We start from the raw sequence: 12258 nt of genomic DNA, 5'->3' as shown, positions 1-12258 counted from the left end.
AAAAAAGACAAAAAATAAATAACAAAGCAAATAAAAGAACAAGAGAAATAATATAACTTCCCTGATAGCAAAATGATGCCAATTTGCGCGCAAATTGGCAGCAAACTCGATCAGACTACAAAACCGTAGCCATCTGCGTCCGCATTTGGCTATGGATTTGACGACAACATTTGCTGACATGTTTTGCAGCAGATTGATGGCAAAAACCGAGCAACCTCTGCTGACATGTCAGCAGACGTTGTCAGCAGTTTGACAGCAGTTTGCTGACAATATCTGCTGTTTGCTGATAATATAGACTTTGTCTACAATTTGTTGCCTTTCTGCAATCAAAAATTGTCAGCAGGCTCTGCTCCAAATCTGTTTCTGCAGACTTTGCTATCAGGGTTATATTATTATGTATAACTCATTTTGTTTTAGGTTGTTTGTGATGCAGATTTGAAATTCATGCATTGTTATGCTGGACAGGTTGGTTCTGTACATGACAACCGTGTTTTTAGATTATCCAATATTGAAAGTATGTGTACAGAAGCCAATTTTTCTAATAATAGTCATTTACTGGGAGATGCAGCTTATTCTATATCAAAATATGTAATGGTACCATTTAGAGACAATGGGCACTTATCTGAAAGGCAAATTAATTTCAATAAACGTTTATCTACTGTTAGAATGATGATTGAACGAGCCATAGGTTTATTAAAATGTCGTTTCCGAAGTATTTTAGATATTCTTCCAATGCTTAGAACGGATTTAATTCCAAAATATATAATCGCCTGCTGCATTCTCCATAATATCTGTTTATTGAAACATGATATAATTGATATTCCTATTATTATTAATGAATCTGATGTTATACAGGAACAGGCAACAATTATTGAAAATAATGTACAAAACGAGGGTATTGATAAAAGAAATGCTATTATGTATTCCTTGCAAAATGTTTTTTAAATATACAAATATATATAAGAAAAAGTACAAAAATAAATTCATTGTTGCATTTATATGTTCCTGTCTATTAATATTTCAATTAGGCACAACACATCCTATCCAAGAGATGTTACGGAGGTGCTCTATGGGATATATTTGCAGTAAATATAAAATATAAAAAGTATAATATTTTTCTCTATCATTTTAGTATGTTTATTATATTGTGAAAACATATAATATTTCAAAACATATTTCAAATTTAGAAGTATAAACTAAAATAAAAACTTTACTGCGTTATAAGTTATAATATTAAAAAACTGAAGGATAATATTATTCTTTACGTTTACAATTAGTAAAGGTCAAGCATTAAACCACAACACATGACGTTAGTAAAAATTTATGTCTATTATAATACACATATTATAGTAGATATAAATTTTCATCAACGTCATCCAGTGTTGTAGTTTAATGCTTGACCTCTTTACTATAATAATTGTTTATATTCAAACCATGTATATTTTCTTGATTTTATTCTTTATGTTACTTAATTATGTAATTATAACTTATATATGTAACAAATAAATTTTATATTAAAAATCATAACAAAAAGTTAATATTTATCACTATTCATAAAAAGATAACTAAAAAATGTTTTGTACTGATATTATCACATAGAAACAAAATGTTCACATATCGACGCCCATAAAGATCAAACTAAAAAATACTTTTGTACTGATATCACAAAAACATACTTAATAGATACTATTATAGTCTTTGGCATGTTTATATTGGTACTCTTAAAACTAGTGTATTAGATATTTAGATTTTTAAACATTTTAGAAATGTAACACTTTAAACCTTATAATTATGTAAACATAAAAACAAAACATTTTTTACTTTTTTTCTTGTAATATTTTTTCCACTAAATTCTCTATTCTTTTAATAGACTGCATTTTCTCCTCATATTGCTTAGCCCTAATTTCTCTTTGATTTTTTCGTTCTTCTTTACTTTGTGATATATAATCTTCTACAAGATCTTTTACTTTCCTCTTTTTATTACCTGAAATTATAATTATCAATCATCAAAGATGTTTATTTTATATCTCTCGTATTTTGTTTGTACATATACATTTTTATATACAATATTATATGCTTTACTTTTTTCTGGTTTATTTTCCGATATATTTTCCTTTTCTTCCGTTTCTACATGTGATCCTGCAACTGCCAGAGGCTGAACCCATGGTTTTTTTTTCAAATAATTCTTGCATGATCTGAAGTGCATGTTTAATTAATGTATAAATATACCATACATTACAGTCATATATCTTTAAATAAAAGTTTAAGAATGTTTGAAATTATATTCTCATTACCTTGAAATATTCCCATTCTTTTCTATTACTTCCGCTTTTTTTATTATAATCCAAAACACATTTATATTGTCGTTTAAGGGCTTGAAATTTTGTCGAACATTTAAATCCTGTTACAACACAACACTGTAGCCCTTTTCTTGCATTATTTTTGCGATTTTTTCCCAGTATTGTTTTACAGTTTGCTTTCCATTATGTAATTCATTTTCATACTCACCATATGTTTGTAACAATAATATTGTTTCGTTCCTTTTCCATATATATTTATCTATATCATAAATAGAAACAAATGGAATTTTTTAAATCTTTTAAACATTTACATGCAAATTTACATATTAATACCTATTTACCTTCTGTACATTCAACATCAGACATCTTTGTAAAGGTTAGGTTTCCAGTACTAGTACTTGCTAAAAGAAATAAAATAATTCTACATACATTATGAACTTATACAATATAATTATTATTGTATATATTTGTATTACCAGCATTAATAATTTGTGTAATTGGCTGTTTTTTATATTTTTTCGCTTGTTCATACAACAACGTGGCAAAAATTATATCTACAAATTAAAAAATAGTAATTTTTATATAATTTAAAATTTTTATATAATTTGGAATTTTAATTATATACATACCTTTGCGTGCTTTTTCTGCATCTTCTTTAGTCACTAATGTTGTGAGTATTGCGAAAGGAAAGTGGTACCGGAAACCAGGTCCGCTGGTGATGTCGGAATTATACTCGAACAATCACGAGGAGTCAGAAGGTGTAGAAAAGAATAGAGAATTAGAGCGATGTACAATGAGATGTGCTGCTGATCTTTATTCGAAGTCAACTGAACTTGATCGTTAAGCGATAGATACACACACGTATCGAGAGATATCCTTCGCTTCGCGAGAACAAAGGAAAGGTTGCAAATGTATACATCGTATGACACGAAGTAAACAGCTGATCGGTAGAACACTATCATAAATTCTGCCAGTGTCGGTACCGGTAACAAGCGCGGTTTGTACAGAATAATTATCGATGGAAATAATCGTTGAAAGTAAATCGATAACGAGCATACATGTTTAATAATATGAGTTGTATGAGTCTGAATATAATATGCCGATGTAAAATAATTCGCATAATGAACATTTACTGAGTTTAGTCTAAACATTCCGCCCGCCTTGGCAACTATATTAGTTGTCAAAAGAACCGAAATAAAATCAAATTAGGCGGGAGTTTACATTATGAATATAGTCACTGTTCGTTTGAATCGGTCGTTACTCTCGGTAGCAAACACAACTTCACAATCGGTCTCTTGAGAGTTGAGATAGCCGTCTTCACCGTAGCGACGCGGATGAGTTCGTCCGAGCCAGGGTATACATCAATGATGCGTGCGAAAGGCCACTTGGTGGGAGGTTCCCACCAAGTTGTTCGTCCTTGACGAGAACTAGAGCTCCGATTTGGTAAAGATTGTGAGCCCGATGCCACTTTGAGGGGACCTGAAACTGTGATAAATATTCGGTAGCCCAGCGTTGCCAAAATGACTTTGTCATCTGGCGTAAGAGCTGCCATCGAGTTAGTCTATTTTCTGATAGATCTTGCAGAGACGGTTCAAGCACGGCAATGAGAGCTGAGCCTACGAGGAAATGTCCTGGCGTAAGTGCGGAGATGTCCGATGGGTCATCCGAGAGAGCCGTTAGGGGGCGAGAGTTGAGGATCGCTTCAATTTGGGTCAAGAGCGTTGTCATCTCTTCGTAGGTGAGCAAGGTCTCACCGATGACTCGACGAAGGTGAAACTTAACTGATTTCACTCCTGCTTCCCACTTGCCGCCGAAATGCGGGGCGGAAGGTGGATTGAATTTCCACGTGACACCGTCGATAGCGAGATGAGCGGCGATACGAGACCACTCTCGAGACGAGGTCTGAAAGAGTCGTTATAATTCGGCATCTGCTCCAGCGAGATTGGTGCCACAATCGCTCGTGATGGTGGAACAGAGGCCTCTGCGACTCGTGAAGCGTTTGTATGCGGCAATAAAGCCCTCGGTAGAGTAATCGGTCGCTACTTCGAGGTGTATTGCTGAAGTGCTGAAACATGTGAAGATAATGAAGTATCCTTTGTATGTTTTGGCTCCGCGTCCACGGAAAGTCTTGAGCGTTAACGGGCCGGCATAATCGACTCCCGTATGATAGAACGGTCGACATGGAGTTACACGCGATGCCGGTAGCTGTCCCATGAGTTGTTGACCAGTCGCTGCTCGTTGACGTGTACAGACTAGACATCGGCGGATGAATGAGCGTATCGGAAGGCGACCGCCGAGAATCCAGAATTGGCGTCGTATCGATGCGAGCGTGAGCTGCGGACCGCCATGAAACGTCTTTCGATGATAATGATCGATGATGAGTTCCGTCAATCGAGAGCTTCGAAGTAGGATTAGCGGATGTTTCTCTGTTCGAGCCAATTGAGAATGTTGTAGGCGACCTCGGAGATGAAGCAATTCATCGGTATCGATAAACGGGATGAGGCAGAGTAATGGACTTGATTTCGGTAGTGGTTTGTTTGCTTTGATGAGTTGAATTTCCAGAGAAAAACACGCATGTTGCGTCAATTTGATCCAGAAGGCGAGCGCAGAGTCCAATTCGAGCGGAGTGAGAGGATCTTGAGCGGCGTGTGCATCGGTAGCTTTGCGAAAACGTTCGATGGCGCGTCGAATCCATGCGGTGATGCGGAGTAGCTTGGTGAGAGAAGAGTATCTTTTTATGAGATCCCATGCCTCCGGTTCGGGGCTGACTATGGCGACGGCATAGCTTCGTGCACGTTCCTCTCCTTGTGCGACCGGACTTAAAGTGCAGGTGGAGGCAGGCCACTTGTTACATCCCGAAAATTCTCCTCTTCTTTATTATAAATATATGATTCATATATTATCTTTATCCTATCTCTAGTTTAGTATTACGTCTTAGTTTGTTCCTATTTTTTATTTCGAAACTATATTCCAACCGTCCCTTTTTACGAGAGGGTCTGTTTACTTCTCGACAAACAGACAGCTTACGCTCGCATACCCTTATGCGTCACATAGATAAAAGAATAGCTATTTTACAATCTTTTTCTTTTGAGAGCCTTTATTTAAGAAATAGTTAAACAATAGCATATATGTCTAATAATTAAGTAGTATGTTAAAAATTAAGACCTTCCCGAACGCGAGGATGAATATCTTTTATTTTTCCTTTTCACATTTTCTCTTATTTTTAATGAAATTAAAAACTATCAAAAAATTATGATAAATAAAGTTATAATGTATATTTTAAACCAATTTAAAATTTAGAATATGTTGTCACACTTCGCCTCGCGTAGGGATATTAGTTAAGAAAGATCGAACTTTTATAAATTATTAAAACTAGACTCGTAGTGTCGGGAGTGGGGCTTACGCGGAGCCCTGCTGCCTTATCTTAAGGAAACGAGCGCGAGCATAGGTTCTACCAAATTTTGAGGAGTACTGATTGGTCCTGAAAGGACACTCCCATACTCATTTTCTAGTATAAAAGGAGCTGCCAAAAGCAGAAACAGCGGAGAAAAAGGTAGAAAACTATTCTAGAAGTAAGTGAACCTATCCTTGCGCTACTATTCATTCTTGTATTCTCTCATTATTTTATTTTTTTTATTATTAAAGGCTAAAAATACTAAACCAACTCGCCAGAAACCTAAATCTCTATTCTGTTACATCCAATTATATTCAATTACACTCAGTTATAAGTATCCGAGGAGTCGTTAGGACTGTCGCTGCCAATAGCGTGGCCCCGGTCTGATATCGTTTCTTCGGAGAAATTATAAGTACTCAGGGAGCTGTTAGGACTGTCGCTGCCAATAGCGTGGCCCCCGTCTGATATCGCTTCTTCTGAGAAATTATAAGTATCTCATATTCAGAGGGCTGTTAGGATTGTCGCTGCCAATAGCGTGGCCCCCGTCCTGCGGTACTCCTTCGAAATTTTCAAACATTTATTCTTTTACAACACCTCCATGCCTAGTAAAGGCGGACGTAGACAACAAGAAAAGAGATTGAGGTTTCGAATCAAATCAGCTCTTAATTCGAACCAAGATCCTTTCCCCCACTTCCAGAAATTAGCGCAACTCTTAAACAAAAACAAACCGGTAGATTCACCTCGCGAGAACGTATATTCGCTCCAACCGTTGGAGTACACTCAGTGGAGGTTCGTTGGAGCCATTGAGGTCCCGACCACCAGAGCCGCTCCTGCTGTAGTCGTTGCGGAGAGATTCCTCGCGATGCCAAGTCGGCGGGATTTTCTTTCCCAGCGATGTGATGCCAACGAGAGTTTGACAGTTCTTGTATGAACGATACCCGATGTTGCACGAATTCCTTCCATCTTGATGGATGGCTCTTGATCCAGGCCAGCGCGACAGTAGAATCGGTCCAGAGATGAGAGGCACAATCAATTTCACGAGAAGCACGGCAACGGATAACTCGAGTCGAGGTATTGTTACGCGTTTGAGAGGAGTCACTTTTGTCTTTGCACTGACGAGGGTCACGTGAATGTCACTAGGCGAAACAACACGAATATAAACAACCGCCGCGAGGGCGTGTTGAGAGACGTCCGAAAATCCGTGAAGTTGCACTTCGAGGGTATCCGAACTCGTACCGAATCAGCGCGGAATAGAGATCACCGACAAGTTTTTAAATTGCGCGAGAAAGTCGATCCAGTGAGATTTGAGGTCGTCCGGAAGTTCGCAATCCCAATCAAGACGAATAGCCCACAGTTCTTGCATAAAGATTTTTGCACTGATAATGATCGGCGCGAGCCATCCGAGCGGATCAAAGATGCGCGCGATAAACGAGAGTACTGAGCGTTTCGTGATTGCGAATGTCCGCGGAGGCGACGGCGCGGAGAACATGAAACTGTCACTGAGTCGATTCCACTGAACGCCGAGCGCGTAATGCGTAGCCGGATCGCCGACCGGTAGGATCGCGGACACTTCTTGATTGTGAGCTGAGATGTTTACGAGCAGATCTGGAGAATTTGCAACCCACTTTTTTAAATTAACGCCGCCCGCCGTGAGCGTGTCTTGAAGTTGCTGAATTTTTTCTTTTGCGGTAGCTACTGTATCTGCCCCTAACAGAATATCGTCAACATATGTGTCGCAACGAATGATTTCTGCAGCAAAGGCGCGCGTGGTTTCAAATTCGAGAGCGAGTTGCTGTAAGCAACGAAGAGCGAGATATGGCGCGCACGCGAGACCGTATGTCACTGTACACAACAGATATTCGCGCGGGTTTTCGTTGGGCGAGTCTCTCCAGAGAATTTTTTGCAACGGCCAATCGTCTTGGTGAACGCGGATTTGGCGATACATTTTTTCGATATCGGCTGCGAACATGAAACGATGTCGACGCCAACTTACGAATAATGATATCCGTAAGTTCCGTTTGAAGTTTCGGTCCGATATGAAGACAATCATTTAACGAGATTCCGAGATTGGTTTTTTGTGATCCGTTGAACACGACGCGGAGTTTCGTCGTTGAGCTAGAGTCTTTAATGACATCGTGATGCGGCAGAAAGAATTCGCGTCGCGAAGAGTCTAGAAAGCCTGAAAGGCGCATATGATCCAGCTCAAGATACTCACGTAAGAATTCCGCATATGCAGTTTTGAGGGATGCGTGCGTTTCGAAGCGTGTTTCCATGCGACGCAGCATCCTGAACGCTGGAGCACGAGAGTCACCGAAACCATTCACACTTTGTCGGAACGGCAACCGAACTACGAACCGCCCGTGAGCGTCACGAGAGTGAGTCGTTTTAAAGTGAAGTTCACACTGAGCTTCTTCCGGTGTGCAGGTAGCATTAGGCGACGGCACGATTTCTTCTTGTTGCCAAAATCGTTGGAGTAGATCAAGAAGTTCACAATCGAGAGAACACTGAAATCCGTGATTGCGTCTTGCGAGAGATGATCGTTATGGTTGGAGAGTTGTCCGGATAATATCCATCCGAGAACGATCTTTTGCGCGATCGGTGATTCGCCGTTTCCGCGGCGAATACCACTTTCGAGAATTTGCGCGTAGACACTTGCACCGAGAATTAAATCAATTTTTCCTGGCATTGAGAAATTCGGGTCCGCAAGGCGGAGTCCGTCGATGTGTGGCCAGTGAGTGGATGAAATCTTCGTGAGTGGCAAGTAGGCGGTGAGCTTCGGCAGTACGAGAGCTTCCAGTTTGATGGAGAATGCCGAATTGATCCGCGAGATAATTTCGAGAGAGACCCGTCCGTTTGAGACATCGGAGCGTTGTGCGCCAATTCCGAGAATCGGGACGGACGCGGGTTTACGTGACAATTTTAGAAGCTGCGCAGCGGACTCGGAAATAAACGAAACTTCCGATCCTTGATCGAGCAATGCCCGTAGCTGGAATCGTTCTCCAGCTGGAGAGATAGCTGTAACTAAAGCGGTAGCAAGGAGCACTGGAGTGCATTTAATTATGCATGATTGTGCAATACGACTGCACGTGTGAGAAGCGCCGAATTGTTGGTTGGTTTGAGATGCTCCAGAGTTGTCCGTGGTAGGGCCGCTAGCCGACGGGACGGGGACTACCGTCGCAGTGGACGACATCGAGGCGTCGGATTCGACCGTAGCTACATGCAACGTTGAGTGATGTTGCTTGCGACAGAACCGACAGCGTTTCGAAGTGCGACATGCCTTGAGGTGATGAGGTCCGAGACAATTAAAACACAGATTTTTTGCGATGACCACCTCGCGTCATTGATTCACAGTCTTCTCGAGGTATTTCAGGCACGACGCGATATAATGTCCCGAGCTACACACTGCACACTGTTGTACGGCAGCGGTAGCGGCGTATGCTCGTGCATTTGACTGCGAACGTACCGACGTAGAATTCGAAGCTGGTTGCTTAAATGGCATCATGACTCGTTCGATTGATTCCAGGGTTTGCACGCGTCCAACCAGGAACTGTTCTAGATCACTGAAGGACGGAGATGTAGATTTTGCACCGAGAGTTGTCTCCCATTCCTTCAATGATTCGACGTCGAGTTTACGTACGATCATGAAGACGATAATGTGGTCCCAGGATTTCACTGGACATTCGAGAGTTTCGAGGGCGTCGAGCGCCTCTTTAACATCGCCGAGAAGTTTCTTTATTTTTGTTGCACCTGCCGTTTTCAATTTGCGAATCGCGAATAAGGCGGATAATTGCGCGTCGATCTGAACTCGTTTATTATCGTAGCGAGTCATGAGAATTTCCCACGAGCGTTTAAGATTTTCACTAGTGATGGGAATGTTCTTCAATTGTTGCGCTGGCTCACCGGTTAGACTCATTTTTAAGTAATGGAACTTTTCGACATCCGAGAGATCGTTGTTTTCCATAACGATGGACTTGAAGAGATCTCGAAAGGGGCTCCACTGAGCGTAGTCGCCGGAAAATCTCGGTAAGTTGATGCGCGGTAATCGTCGAGAGTGAGATCCTGTAAGCGAATTAGTTGCGCTGGTAACAGTAGCCTCATGCTGCGCTTTGCGATCGAACTGGTCCAGCACATCGAGCATAAATCCGTGCGCTTCATGGAATTTCTCTTCACAGAGAGAGTACACGTTTTTTCGGTAACGTATGGAAGCTGCTCTATCTCGGCATGCTTGGTTTTAACCAAGTTGTTGTGATACACGGTGAATTTCTTCCAATTGGCCTTGAGAGCGCCTAAACAACTTTGAACCGCGCCGCGAGTGATCCGTGCAGCTCCGAGTTTATTATGACCTTTTTAAAAAAAGGTAAAAAAAGCGTGCGTGTTTCTCGTGTAGAAACACCATTTAGGCCAGTTTCACCAACGCCAATTACTTAATCAGCCGTGGAACTGATGACTAATCGCGTTTGCTGTTTAGTAGAATTGATCACTTACGGTTTGATAGTTAATAACCGATTAGGATTATCGAGTTGATGAAATCCTTTGTATATGATACATTCCAACCCAAGTTATAATGACTTTGTTCAAAATTATTACATGAAAATCATTATATCACAAAATTTATTAAATCTAATGATATATGTATTATTTGTATAAAAGATTTGATATCAACAACTGGCGTCAAGTTAAATTTTACTATCTTCTTATTCCTCCTAAAGAAAAAGTAATCAATAATATTTTCATCGATGGTTTCTTTATTCCAATCCAAGTTATGTATAATGGCTTTATTCCCCTTCAAAAATTATTACATGAAAATCATTATATTGTATCACAAAATTTACTAACTTGTATAAAAGATTTAATATCAATAACTGGCGCCAAGTTAAATTTTACCATCTTATTTCTCTTAAAGAAAAAATAATAGTAACTTTAAATTTTTTTCTTAAAAAATATTTTTATTGATTTATTTAACTCTAATGATATGTATCATTCGTATAAAAGATTTAATATCAACAAAATTGGCGCCAAGTTAAATTCATCAAAATTTTATCAAAATTTTATGTATTATTCGTAAAAAAGATTTGATATCAACAATTGGCGTCAAGTTAAATTCCATGTAATTCGAATACCAAATTAAATAAATAATATTAACTTTAATGATATGTATCATTCCTATAAAAGATTTGATATCAAGAACTGACGCCAAGTTAAATCCCACTTCTTTATACCATGCCAAATTAAATAAATAATGAATATTAATCTAATCTAATGATATGTATTATTTATACAAACGATTTGATATCAACAACTGTGGCGCCAAGTAAAATTCTACTACCAAAATAAAAAGTAAAACCTAAGTAATACTATCTTTTTATTTATTTAATTCAAATGGTACTATCTTTATTATAATTTTTATACAATGAAACCTAAGTATACGTATATCTTATCGTATAAAGATTTGATGTCAACAATTGATGCTAAGTTAAATTCTATCAAGTTAAATTTTATATAGAAGTCTTATATAGAAATTTTATATCATCGTCTTGATATTTTGATATTACTATTATAAGACGATGGGGATGGTGGTGGGATTTTTTAATTCAGTAATAGTAACTTTAATCGTATACAAACTTACTTTTTTAAAAAAATGTAAAAAAAGCGCTAAGCGTGCTTCTCGTGTGAAAACCACCATTTGGGCCGGTTTCACCAACGTCAATTACTTAATCGGCCGTGGAACTGATGACTAATTGCGTTTGCTGTTTGATGAAATTCTTTGTATAGGATACATTCCAACCCAAGTTATAATGGCTTTATTCCCCTTCAAAATTATTACATGAAAATCATTATATCACAAAATATACTAAATCTAATGATGTATGATCATCTGTATAAAAGATTTGATATCAACAATTGTGGCGCCAAGTTAAATTCTGTTAATGTTTTTACTAAATCTAATCATATATGTACCAAGTTAAATTCTGTTAATGCTTGTACTAAATCTAATGATATATGTATCATCTGTATAAAAGATTTGATATCAACAATTGGCGCCAAGTTAAATTCCATGTAATTCGGATAGCAAATCAAATATTTGATACCAAGAACCGGCGCTAAGTTAAATAATGGAATCCTACTTCTTTATATCATGCCAAATTAAATAATGAATATTAATCTAATATGTATTATTTGTACAAATGATTTGATATCAACAACTGTGGCGTTGTGGCGCCAAGTTAAATTCTACTACAAAATAAAAAGTAAAACCTAAGTGATACTATCTTTATTATTTACTTAATCCAAATGGTACTATCTTTAATTTTTATACAATGAAACCTAAGTATACTTATTGAAGAATCTTCCTATTTCAATACAAATGGTTTAAATTCCTCTTAAATGAAATTATCATATCACAATTCATTCAAAGACATTTCCTCTTCCAACTAAAATAGTGGTTATTTAATCACAATTCATTCAAAGACATTTCCTCTACCAACTAAAGTAGTAGTTATTTAATTCTCCTTCAAAACCTTATTATACAAAACATAAAAAATTGCGTTACCTTGCTCAATTTAA

General features: G+C 38.2%; 1 protein-coding gene and 1 pseudogene across 1 annotated transcript; both read right to left on the bottom strand.

Moving 5' to 3' along the window:
- Nucleotides 1–1817: 1817 nt before the first annotated feature.
- On the bottom strand, nucleotides 1818–2437 carry LOC108726812 (uncharacterized; annotated as a pseudogene).
- A 1777-nt stretch (nucleotides 2438–4214) lies between these two features.
- On the bottom strand, nucleotides 4215–8884 carry LOC108726717 (uncharacterized). Its single transcript, XM_018454468.1, has 5 exons — nucleotides 8050–8884; nucleotides 7688–7873; nucleotides 6960–7401; nucleotides 6435–6830; nucleotides 4215–5172 (listed from the first exon to the last, which is right to left on the bottom strand). The coding sequence occupies exons 1-5, from the start codon at nucleotides 8882–8884 to the stop codon at nucleotides 4215–4217; spliced, it is 2817 nt and encodes a 938-aa protein (XP_018309970.1).
- Between the last annotated feature and the right edge of the window lie 3374 nt (nucleotides 8885–12258).

The sequence above is a fragment of the Mycetomoellerius zeteki genome, unplaced genomic scaffold, assembly GCF_001594055.1.
Source record: "Mycetomoellerius zeteki isolate Tzet28-1 unplaced genomic scaffold, Tzet1.0 scaffold112, whole genome shotgun sequence".
NCBI lineage: Eukaryota > Metazoa > Arthropoda > Insecta > Hymenoptera > Formicidae > Mycetomoellerius > Mycetomoellerius zeteki.
This window is presented reverse-complemented; position numbering and strand designations above follow the sequence as displayed.

Coding starts and splice junctions, on each gene's coding strand:
- LOC108726717 (XM_018454468.1), bottom strand. CDS start 8,884: ATGTCGTCCACTGCGACGGTAGTCCCCGTCCCGTCGGCTAGCGGCCCT. Junction 7,874..8,049: donor TCTCGTGACGCTCACGGGCG/GTTCGTAGTTCG, acceptor TGCGCCTTTCAG/GCTTTCTAGACTCTTCGCGA. Junction 6,831..6,959: donor CTCGCGCAATTTAAAAACTT/GTCGGTGATCTC, acceptor TGTTTCGCCTAG/TGACATTCACGTGACCCTCG.